Source organism: Aquarana catesbeiana, linkage group LG12 (assembly GCF_042186555.1).
Source record: "Aquarana catesbeiana isolate 2022-GZ linkage group LG12, ASM4218655v1, whole genome shotgun sequence".
Classification (NCBI taxonomy): Eukaryota; Metazoa; Chordata; class Amphibia; order Anura; family Ranidae; genus Aquarana; species Aquarana catesbeiana.
The window spans coordinates 70,479,746-70,492,095 of record NC_133335.1 but is presented as its reverse complement, the minus strand read 5'-3'; the positions used below and the strand labels follow the sequence as shown (position 1 = coordinate 70,492,095).

Below are 12,350 nucleotides of genomic sequence, written 5' to 3'. Positions count from 1 at the left end.
CAGAATTCAAGCTTGGCTAAGCATACAATTTACTTTGCCACCAAAAACAGACGGACCCCATTTTACTCTGCATTGACGCCTTTATACTGCTGGAAAGAGGTTGTGAAACCCAGGCACCTATATGCATTGAGAGGAAATCGGGGGAAGCCCCGGGAGGGGCAGTCAGTAGTGTCTGAGGTCTGAAGCTAGGCAGTAAAAAATAAACCTTAGAAAATTAAAAGTCCGTTATTTAATAAGGCAAAGAGCAAGGAACAAAGCACAATACCCTCAACAACCAACTAACTTTTATCTTCTGGCTGCTATTGCTATAAGTGATCCTCTGATTGGTGCATCTCTTTCCAATGTAAGACGGTCTATGGATATTTTTTAATATGTTCTGTATGTAGCGGTATCCCCGTAGGAGTTGCTACGAATTGTGGTTTGTCTGTCACCCTGCCCAGCCCTACCTTCACTCTCAGGCACTCCAAGACATAAAGAAGTCATTGAACTTTGTTTTTTTTGTTTTATTGAGGGGTATAAATTGGATGGGGATAGGAGATAGGGAGTGCCCAGCATGAATAGACGTAGCAATTGGTTTTGGGAAAACTATATAGACTCCCTGTACATACTCTTTCAGCTTCCTCCTGCACAATCTTGCTTGAAGCTCATCTTACTCCTTACTCTACCAGCAAATCACTTGCTGCAGACTGTTATGCCCCGTACACACGGTCGGATTTTCCGATGGAAAATGTCCGATCGGAGCGTGTTGTCGGAAATTCCGACCGTGTGTAGGCTCCATCGGACATTTTCCATCGGATTTTCCGACACACAAAGTTGGAGAGCAGGAGATAAAATTTTCCGACAACAAAATCCATTGTCGGAAATTCCAATCGTGTGTACACAAATCCGATGCACAAAGTGCCACGCGCGCTCAGAATAAATAAAGAGATGAAAGCTATTGGCCACTGCCCCGTTTATAGTCCCAACGTACGTGTTTTACGTCACCGCGTTTAGAACGATCGGATTTTCCGACAACTTTGTGTGACCGTGTGTATGCAAGACAAGTTTGAGCCAACATCCGTTGGAAAAAATCCTAGGATTTTGTTGTCGGAATGTCCGAACAAAGTCCGACCGTGTGTACGGGGCATTACTCCTAGTCACCTCCAGCGCATCACTTGGTTCCCCAGGAACAGCAAGCACTATTTGTTGGTTAGGCCTGATACTGACTCAGCCAGGCCTCAGCAATTGCCCTTTGCAGGTTGGGACCCCGGGCCCCAATGGTGTAGCAGAAAAGTCATTGTGCTAGCTGTCCTAATTAGGCTACAGATCCCAGTTAGGCCTCTTCAGGCGCTGCCAGCCCTCCTGGCTGCAGCTGCCTCTTTCCACTGCCCCTTCCACAGTAATCAGCAGGTACCGGGAAGCTCCGATGAATACCTGCGATCGGGAGCTTTCCAATCATGTGATTCCCTTTACTGTCAATCACAGCTGTCACATAATCGGAATGCCCACCTCTGAGCATTTAGAACCTCCTAATGGGCCGGGAGGCGGCAGCAGGAAGGGGTCAAGTATGATCTGAGATTATTTGTAGATCCCTTTATATAGCCCACTGGTAGATAAACCAAAAATGATATTTACTGTTCATCTGATTATAGTGATCTTGGCACACATCCATTCAAATAGTCACCAAACACAGAGAACCATTCATGCCCATGTATTGATACCTTAAATTGTAGGTCCAGCCCAAACCTTTTTTCTTTTAGTTTTTTTTAGTTTTTGGATAAAGTGGGAGAGGGGTAAAAAATTTGTTGGTTTTTAATGCTCTCTGTGACCTCATTGGGGAAATTGTCTTTACCGTCCTGCCTTGATGACAGGAAGTAGCAGGGGTCTCAAACTGGTGGTCCTCCAGCTGTTGCAAAACTACAAGTCCCATGAGGCATTGCAAGGCTGACAGTTACAAGCATGACTCCCAAAGGCAGAGGGGTGCAGAAAAATGGCAGCAGGTGCTCTTTTGGCTGTTTGTTAGTCGAAGGGCTAGAGAGTGGTACAATATTGAATGTCTGCACAACAGTGAAGCATGGTGGAGGTTCCTTTTGGGTTTGGGGCTGCATTTCTGCAAATGGAGTTGGAGATTTGGTGAGGATCAATGGTGTCCTCAATGCTGAGAAAAAAAAGGCAGATATGTATCCTTCATGCCATACTATCAGGGAGGCGTGTAATTGGCCCCAAATGTATTCTGCAGCAGGACAACGACCCTAAACATACAGCCAATGTCATTAAGAAGTATCTTCAGCATAAAAAAGAACAAGGAGTTCTGTAAGGGTATGGTCTGGCCTCCACAGAGCCCTGATCTCAACATCATTGAGTCTGTCTGGGATTACATGAAGAGACAGAAGGATTTGAGGCAGCCTACATCCACAGAAGATCTGTGGTTAGTTCTCCAAGATGTTTGGAACAACCTACCTACCGAATTCCTTCAAAAACTGTATGCAAGTGTACCTAGAAGAGTTGATGCTGTTTTAATGGTGGTCACATCAATCTTAATTTACAGAGTTTCTTCACACCTGCCTAAAACTTTTGCACAGTAGTATATAGCTATTGCACAAATAACACAGTGATTGGTTAAGTCCTAGTTTAGTACAATAAGGTTGGCAAACAGCAGACATCGAAACATTCTAGAATAAAACCAGATATAGTATATCTACTGCTTATCGGGACATCCTTCAATGTAGAAAACAAGTTACAGAGGTGAGAGCTGTGTGTGGAGGGAAATCACATCCCAGTGTATGGATTTTGTTTATTTTAATATAACTAACTAAATAGGAGAGGGGCAGGGTAGTGTGAGTGGGGGTATGCGGATCCAAGTTGAATGGGAAGGGGAGGGAATGGAGGTGATAGGATTGCAGGAGGTTCAGGGAAGGTGATGTGGAAAGACTTAGAGCACAGGTGTCAAACACAAGGCCCTCCAGGCCATTTCATGTGGCCCTTACACCTCTCCTGCAGCTGCAGAAGAGCTCCAGCCCTCCTCTGGTCCTCCTCCAGACCCCTACTTTCTGCTTTCAAGCAATGCATCCAGCTTCTTCCCAGCAGCAGCATAAGGAAAGAGGGTGCACTGTGATGTTAGGGAGAGTAGGGGACTCAACTTCTGATGGTGGGGTGGCTCTTGACATCTAATGTAAGGGGAGGGGATGCGCTGGACATCTAATCTTACAGATACAACCGGCCCTTTTGAGGACAATCATAATGCTGATGCGGCCCATGATGAAATTGAGTTTGACATCCCTGACTTAGAGGGTGGGAGTAGTATATTGTATAGGGATGAAATGGGAAGAGGGGGGTTGCCCGGGGGGGTGTCCCTTCTCTAACTCCAGGCAACCACATGCACACATCACTCAAACAGGCCAGGGAGCATTATAGGGGTCATGAGGTGCCATTGCGCACAAGATCTTCATTCTCAAAGGGGGCATGAGTTTGAGCCAGCAGAACTAAGTTCTCTTAAGTACTCTTGGTACTCTTTGAGTATAGGAGGTGGTTTTGTGCACATAATAAAGTATTCTGTGTTTTTGCTCCATAGTAAAATGTATTTGTAAATCTCTTTCCCAATTAAAGCAAGTAGAGGTATCATTTTGCGGTGGGCATCGATCAAGGAGTGCATTAAGGAGATTGCGTGCCTGAGTGGCTCTTGATGTATGTATTCTTTTTAGAATGCCGTGAGTGGGTGCGTAAATTCTAATGCTTTGGAAAGGTACTGAGAAAGTGGGGAAGTTGGATTAGGGACTAGAATCCCAAATTTTCCAGCCTTGGGTCAGATCTTGATTGATGCTGCTGGCTAGTAACTCACCTAGTCCAGCAATTAGGCTACATTAATACCGGCGAATAGGGACGATGTAAAAAGTAGCATTAGGAATCAGAAATTCCTGCTGCGCCTCTTAGCTGCCACCAGCCCCGTTCACTAGTCGCTTGTGGCAGCAGCTATTTCGCGGCTCTCCGCACAGCCAGCGATTACACAAAGTGCGTCCAGCAGCGATCACCGCAGGAAATTATGATTCCTGACGCTATTATTCGCACCGGCCCTAATTGCCAGTGTGAATGTAGCCTTAGCTAACATAAATAGATTTACACAGGAAAGCCCTATTTTAGTCTATTTAGGGTTCTTATTTTAACTGAAGCCCTAATGAAGGGGAAGTTTCTTCTGGCCCCCCGAAACTCATTGAGTGTTTTCTTAGTGTAAACCAAAAATTTCCAATCATGTGATTCCCTTTACTGCCAATCACAGCAGTCACATGATCGGAATGCCGGCCTCTGCCTCCCGGCATTTACATCCTCTTAAAGTGGTAGTAAACCCTGGAATTTTATTTTTACATCCAGGTAAGCTTATAATAAAGCTTAAATGCTTATAATAAAGCTTACCTGTAGGTAAAATGAATATCTCCTAAACATGCACTGTTTACGAGCTATTCTTGTGAGCAGCAGCTGGTGACGTCACCGGCACATGCGCTCTGAAGGAATGGCATACTCGTGCCGTTCCTTCAGAGCTGTGTGCCACGGCCAAGACTCCTCCGTGCATGTGCCAGACTGACATCATCGTGGCTCGGCCAATCAGATGCCTGGAGTCCCCAAACCCAGAAGGAAGATCAGGTGAAGATGGAAGCCTCTGCAGCGGTGACAGCGCGCCGCTGGAGGGCTTCGTTTTAAGGTGCGATGCATATTAGCACATTATGATATTGCCTTGCAGATGGAAACTTTTTTTTTTTTTTTTTTTACAGAGTTTACTACTGCTTTAATGGGTCAGGAGGCCGCAGCAAGGGGTTAAGTGCAATCTGAGGTTATTTGTAGATCTCTTTATGTAGCCCACTGTCAGATAAACTAAAATGTATATTTAATGTTCATCAGATTATAGTGATCTTGACACACATCCAGTCAAATAGTCACCAAACACAGAGAACCAATCATGCCTATGTATTAATGCATTATATTACCAAAAGTTTTGGGACACCTGCCTTTACACGCATATGAACTTTAATGGCATCCCAGCTTAAGTCCAAAGGGTTCAATATTGAGTTGGCCCACCCTTTGCAGCTATAACAGCTTCAACTCTTCTGGGAAGGCTGTCCACAAGGTTTAATAACGTATCTATGGGAATGTTTAACTATTCCTCCAGAAGGTCAGAACTCTGTGCAGGCCAGCCAAGTTCCTCCACCCCAAACTCGCTCATCCATATCTTTATGGACTGTGCTTTGTGCACTGGTCCAAAGAATTTGATGGAGGGGGGGATTATAGTGTGGGGTTGTTTTTCAGGGGTTGGGCTTGGCCCCTTAGTTCCAGTGAAGGGAACTCTTAAGGCGTCAGCATACCAAGACATTTTGGACAATTTCATGCTCCCAACTTTGTGGGACAGTTTGGGGATGGCCCCTTCCTGTTTCAATATGACTGCACACCAGTGCACAAAGCAAGGTCCATAAAGACATGGGTGAGCGAATTTGGGGTGGAGGAATTTGACTGGCCTGCACAGAGTCCTGACCTCAGCCCGATAGAGCGCTTTTGTGATGAATTATAGCAGACTGCGAGCCAGGCCTTCTCATCCACATCAGTGCCTGACCTCACAAATGTGCTTCTGGAACAATGATCAAACATTGCCATACACTCCTAAACCTTGTGGACAGCCTTCCCATAAGAGTTGAAGCCGTTATAGCTGCAAAGGCTAGGCCAACCCAATATTGAACCCTACGGACTGAGACTGGGATGTCATTAAAGTTCATGTGCGTCTTAAGGCAGGTGTCCCGATACTTTTGACAATATAGTATATGCAGCCCTATGTAAACACAATACTGTGCTGCCTGCGCACACCCGGCACAGTAATCAGCAGGTACCGGGAAGCTCCGATGAATACCTGCGATCGGGAGCTTTCCAATCATGTGATTCGCTTTACTGTCAATCACAGCTGTCACATAATCGGAATGCCCACCTCTGAGCATTTAGAACCTCCAAATGGGCCGGGAGGCGGCAGCAGGAAGGGGTCAAGTACGATCTGAGATTATTTGTAGATCCCTTTATATAGCCCACTGGTAGATAAACCAAAAAATGATATTTAGTGTTCATCTGATTATAGTGATCTTGGCACACATCCATTCAAATAGTCACCAAACACAGAGAACCATTCATGCCCATGTATTGATACCTTAAATTGTAGGTCCAGCCCAAACCTTTTTTTTCTTTTAGTTTTTGGATAAAGTGGGAGAGGGGTAAAACATTTGTCGGTTTCTGTGACCTCATTGGGGAAATTGTCTTTACCGTCCTGCCTTGATGACAGGAAGTAGCAGGGGTCTCAAACTGGTGGTCCTCCAGCTGTTGCAAAACTACAAGTCCCATGAGGCATTGCAAGGCTGACAGTTACAAGCATGACTCCCAAAGGCAGAGGCATGATGGGACTTGTAGTTCCACAACAGCTGGAGGGCCACCAGTTTGAGACCCCTGGGCGACAGATAGAAATAAAAACACCTCTTTTTAGTAGAAAGGGAAGGGTTAGAACCCCAATCAGCTTTTTGATGTTAAATGTATTCTCACTGTCATTGGGACAGTAATACAGGAAAATCTCCCTTACAAAGCCTTGGGCAGCGATAAAACCATAAAACCAGAGTGTTAACTCGGAATTGTCAGATCTCTTACCAGTAAACTTCTGGGGCATAGAACTCTTTCTCTTTGCCACATTGCTGGCTAAACGGTCCAGGACCATTGCCCGTTCACTCCCTATCTCTGGCTTCATTTGTTTGGGCTCTTCCACAGCTGTGATATGGAAAGAGAAAAAAGTAAGAACATAAAAAGACATTCACATGTCCTTAGCATTGTGAGAAAATCAAAAACCGTGTCTCATAGACATGCCCAACTGTTTTTTTTTTTTTCTTACTGTTTCATGTATGTGAACTTGTGGTCAATACAAAACAGCAAAGACAGACGAAACCTTCCTCTAGAGACAGAATATACCGCTTTGTACAAACAGCACTATCTGCATGATCTAGAGGAAGTGACGACAGAAGGATTAGTGGAAAAAATAGACGAATTTAATGTGAAAAGAAACGTGAATCCTATTTGTAGACTGAATGGCTTATATAACCCCAATCCCTTGACAAACAGTATAGCAAGCAACAAATAGAAAGAAAATAACCAACAATGAGGTTAGCATTTGTCAATTATAACTGCCTGTACTGCTGCCTCATTATTCTATACTCGCAGAACTATCTTTGTTTTATTTCTAATGGCTATTCCCCAAATTAAAGACTTTTGCAGCGCATTTTTATGTGCTATATGCTGTATCATAGACAAGGACTCATTGATGGTTGGGTTGACACTGCGGGCTATCAGTAGCACACGATTAAAAGCGTTACTAAACCCAGGAGCTTGCATTCACTATATCTGGTCTCCCACATGGAAATGCAATTATTTTAGTAAATATAAACTGCTAAATACCTTTTCTCATCAGCAGTGTATAGCAGTTTTGTGACTTCTATCAGTGTCTACCTGAGCACTGGTTAAAGCTTGAAAGAGGAGTTTTAATTCTTACCTGATTGTCCTATGAGGCTGCAGGACCTCTGACCCTCTGTCTGGACAGTGCTGATTGGCCCTTTGCTGATCACATGCACCGTCCCAAGAAAAAAAAAAAACTCTCTAGCAATACACACCAAACTGAGCATGTGCAGCGTGCCCCCAAGGCACTGTTCTATCAGGAGGTAGATTGGGGGCTGTGTAAAAAAAGGGAGGATCAGAGAAAACAGGATCAAACAGCCTTTTTGCACAATGCGCAGGATTAACCCCTTAGGTTCCACAGTGAGTATAACAAGCACGCTTTACTGCATATACACACTGATTTTACTGTTGTGGGTTTAGTAAAACCTTAAGCTAACCATACATTATTGAAATTCAGCAGGTTCAGCAGGGACTGACTGAATTTGGATCCATGTATGGGCAGCTTGGTTGTACAGAAATCTATCTACCGACTGACTTTTGTACAACCAGCCTGTTGGAAAATGTCCACACGATCAGAGCTGCTGCCTATAGCCAGCACCACTGATCAGTGTATTCTGATTGCAGGGAAGTCTCCCTGCAGTCAGAATACAAAGGCACAGCGGGAGTGATTCACCCATCCACACTGATGTGTTGATGGAAGAATCAGGTCTTTTTTTTTTGTTCAACCCATAGGTTGATCACAAAAAGAGTCTAATGTATGTCCCGCCTAAGGCATAGACCATCTGACCACCATTGCTAAAAAATCTAAAATGTGCTCTAGAAGGCAGGCTCTACTAACATAGCAAGATTATATGAATGATAAGGTAAAGAGGTAGAGCAGAATGGCACAAGGCATGGGAAACCAACGATGAAATGCTCTGCACCGGCAGAGACCACATGCTCTAGTATATACCATAGCAAAGCCACAGTAAAAGGAGAAATAGACTGGCTGCACAGTGGCTAAGTGGTTAGCACTTCCTAGCAGCACTAGGGTCATTGGTTCGAATCCCAGCCATGGCACTACCTGCCTGGAATTTGCATGTTCTCCCTGTGTCTATGTGGGTTTCCTCTGGGTACTCTGGTTTCCTCCCACACTCCAAAGACATGCTGGTGGGTAATTGGATCCTGTTCAAACTGGCCCTAGTATGACTATGTATGAATTTGGGCTAGGGACCTTAGAGGGCAGGGGCTGATGTGAAGGTACAATATTTATGTAAAGCGCTGTGTAAATTGAAGGCGCTATATAAGTACCTGTAATAAATAATGAATAAATGATTAAACCAGTTGAAGATCTTGGGCGTACTCAGCAGCTTAAAAACTCCAAAGCTCAAATATCTCAAAAGTACCTTGTACGGCCAAAGCTCCCTGTATTACTGTGGCTACTCTGCTCAGTGAAACCACTGGGGCTGACAACCAGGTCCTGGTCTGTCTCTCAGGGGAGCTGACCATAGTCAGAAATCTGCGAACATTGTTTGCAGGCTTCATTCATAATTACACAGTACCAAATAATAATGTTAGAATATACTTTTATTCGCTATTTAGCTGCAGCTCAAAGAAATGCCTCCTGATCTGCACATAATGTCAGTTCCAGCGATCTTGCAAGTGAAAAAAAAAGTATTTAATTAAATGTTATATTCAAAGGTCTACCTTTTTTACCCCCTATATCCCTTATGCAGTGTACACACGAGCTGACTTTTCTATCGGACTGGTCCGATGGACCGAGTCCGGCGGACAATCCGATCGTGTGTGGTCTTCATCGGACCTTCAGCAGACTTTTCCAGTCGAAAGTCTGACGGACTTCAAATCTTTCCGACGGACTCGAGTCCGGCCGAAAAATCAGCTCGTCTGTATGCTAGTCTGACGGACAAAAACCCACGCTAGGGCAGCTATTGGCTACTGGCTATCAACTCAACTTCCTTATTTTAGTCCGGTCGTACATCATCACATACGAATCTGTTGCACTTTGGTGTGATCATGTGTGTGCAAGTCCATTCGTTCTAAAGTCCGTCGGACGTCCGTCAAAAGTCCGACGAAAGTCCCCCGGAATGGCCGTCGGACTTTTGTTGCCGAAAAGTCCGCTCGTGTGTACGCGGCCTTAGTTGACCCTAAACAGTCCTTTTTCCCCATGTTGTTTTGGTGATTTTTCTATTTTTATTTAAACACTGCTATACAGTATAACCTTATTTTTTTGTTTTCTGTTTTCATTTATTCATTGTTTGAGCACTGCAAAAAAATACACATATTTTATTTAATTTGTGAATAACCTATCTATGCTTTGCACCTGAAATATCATTATATTCGATAAAAAGGGTTGATTTACTAAAGCTGGAGAGTGCAAAATCTGGTACAGCTGTGCATGGTAGCCAATCAGCTTCCAGGTGTTATTGTCAAAGCTTAACCCCTTCACGTTGACGTAACACATATATGCGGTCTCACTGGACTGGGCTTTTTTCCGTGGGGCAGCATATATATGCGTATCTGTCTTTGTGCTGGGAGCGCGCCACACAGCACTCTCCCAGCACAGAGAGCGGGGTCTCAGCGGCAGCCCCAGGTCCCGTACTAATGATTGGGACCCGGAACTTCCGCTGCTGGGTCATCGGATCGTTGTGATAGCCTCTGATTGGCTATCACAGTGATCAATCACTGTAAAGCTGACCCCTGTGTTCCTCTCTCTGTGAATGGAGGGGAGAGATACATTGTATCTCTCCCTTTACTAGCAAAGAGATATAAAAAAAAAGTGTGTGTAAAAAAAATTAAATCATAATAAATAAGAAGAAAAAATTGCTAGATTATGGTTTGATCTAGGTCAGTGCCTAGGATTCATGGTTGGGTCACGTAAGGGTCAAAGGTCAAGGTCAGGGTCAAAGGCCATGGTCAGTATATTTTGGGCAGTATTTTTTTTTTTTTTTTAATTTTTTTAAATTAATGTCAATTAGTATCAGTGTGTTTTAGGTAGGATAAAAAAAAAGCAAAATGCGCACTGTTTTTGGGCTGTACTATGGGTACATGCAACAACTAACATACACATGTGCAGGGACGTATTTAATGTGGGGCAAAAGGGGCAGCTGCCCCGGGCCCAGTCATTGTTGTGAGGCCCAAAGCAGTTGAGCTGCCCCCTGAGCCCACGCTGCTCTCAAATAGTTGATAAGTGCATTTGGCTATCACTCAGGAGATGAGAGCGGAAATGAATGTTGGGGGCACTGATGATTAGTTTGGTGCCATGTCTGCAAGCCTGTGCGATGATTGGCCAGCTCGGTAAGGTAAACCTTGTCTGGGGAGAGCACCTGTCAGTCCCCGCCACAGCCACACCGACCCCTCTGCCTCACCATGTCTGGCAAGCCACAGACCATCAGCCTGCCGAAGAACCTATTTGCTGGAGGGTTTGGGGGGGGGGGGCCTGGTGCTCCTCTGGACACTATCAAGGTCACACTGCTAGCGGGGGGAAATTTAGGGGTCTGTGGAGGGAGGGGGTCCTGTGTAATGATGGGGATAGTATGGGGGAGAAGGTCCTGGGGGAGAAGTGTGTGTTTAGTATGGGGGGAGAAGTATAACAAGGTATAATACACCTGGATGGACAAAGCAGTTGTGATGATATGTACGATTTTACTAATGTATGTCAAAATTGTAAAATTAGGCTTAGGCATAGGGCTGGGAAATTTTCTGAAAAAAAAAAAATCTGAGATTTTCTAAAAAAAAACTCGATTCACGATTCGAATCGAGTTTTTTTTTTTCACTGCGCCGGTCCTCACTCGATTCACGATTCGAATCGAGTTTTTTTTTTCACCGAAGCCGCGGCCTCACCTAAAAACTCCTGCCCGCAGCTCCTCAGGACCGGCGCGGTGAAAAAAAATAAAAAATCGATTTGCTTAAATTTTGAATTGATTTGACCTCTCAACTCGATTCAAGATTTGAATCGATTTTTTCCCCAGCCCTACTTAGGCATTAACCTCTGTTTTACCCTTAGGCATGAAGGGGTTATTTTAACAAGCTGAAGTTTGAAGCTGATTGGGTACCATGCACAGCTGCACCAGATTTTGGGTGCTCCAATTTTAGTAAATTGAACCTAAAGAGTCATTATAATAGACAACAAAATTTACCAATTTTATCTACAAGTTGTTTAAAAGTTAACACTAGTTAAATCAGAAAAAAAAAAATTTATGTCCTTTTGACCTGCACTTGACCTGCTTGAAGTGGGTTTTAGCATTACTAGACTTGCATGGGTATGCAAAACTTGCTTTAACCATTTCCGGACCGTCCGCCGCAGTTATACTGCAGCAGGATGGCTCCCCTGCACGAGCCTTCGTAGCTGTACGTCGGCTCTTTAAGATGTGCGCCGGCAGCGTGTCATGCAGGCGCGATGACATAGCGAGAGGCGGGATCTGTGTGTGTAAACACACAAATCCCGGTTCTCTCAGGGGAGTAGAAACAGATCGTGTGTTCCTACTAAGTAGGAACACCGATCGGTCTCCTCCCCTAGTCAGTCCCATCCCTCCCACAGTTAGAACACACCTAGGGAACACATTTATCCCCTTGATCACCCCCTAGTGTTAACCCCTTCCCTGCCAATGACATTTATACAGTTATCAATGGCTATTTTTAGCTCTGATCACTGTATAAATGTCAGTGGTCCCAAAAAAGTGTCAAACGTGTCTGATCTGTCCGCCGCAATGTCACGGTCATGATAAAAATCACTGGTCACCACCATTACTAGTAAAAAAAAAAATGCCATACATCTATCTCCTATTTTGTAGACGCTATAACTTTTGTGCAAACCAATCAATATACGCTTATTGCGATTTTTTTAAACAAAAATATGTAGACGAATACATAGCCTAAACTGAGGAGAAAATTTGTTTTTTGAAAAAAATTTTTGG

The 12,350-nt window shown here is 44.2% G+C and overlaps 1 protein-coding gene across 4 annotated transcripts in view; it reads right to left on the bottom strand.

Annotated features, from left to right (window-relative positions):
• The window catches only part of IKZF3 (IKAROS family zinc finger 3), a 187,439-nt gene that overhangs the window by 32,082 nt on the left and 143,007 nt on the right, over positions 1-12,350 (bottom strand). For all 4 annotated transcript variants that reach the window (XM_073608017.1, XM_073608018.1, XM_073608019.1 and 1 more), the window contains one exon: positions 6,643-6,759. In XM_073608017.1, the coding sequence (XP_073464118.1) occupies positions 6,643-6,759 (117 nt within the window). The remainder of the gene's footprint in view (positions 1-6,642; positions 6,760-12,350) is intronic.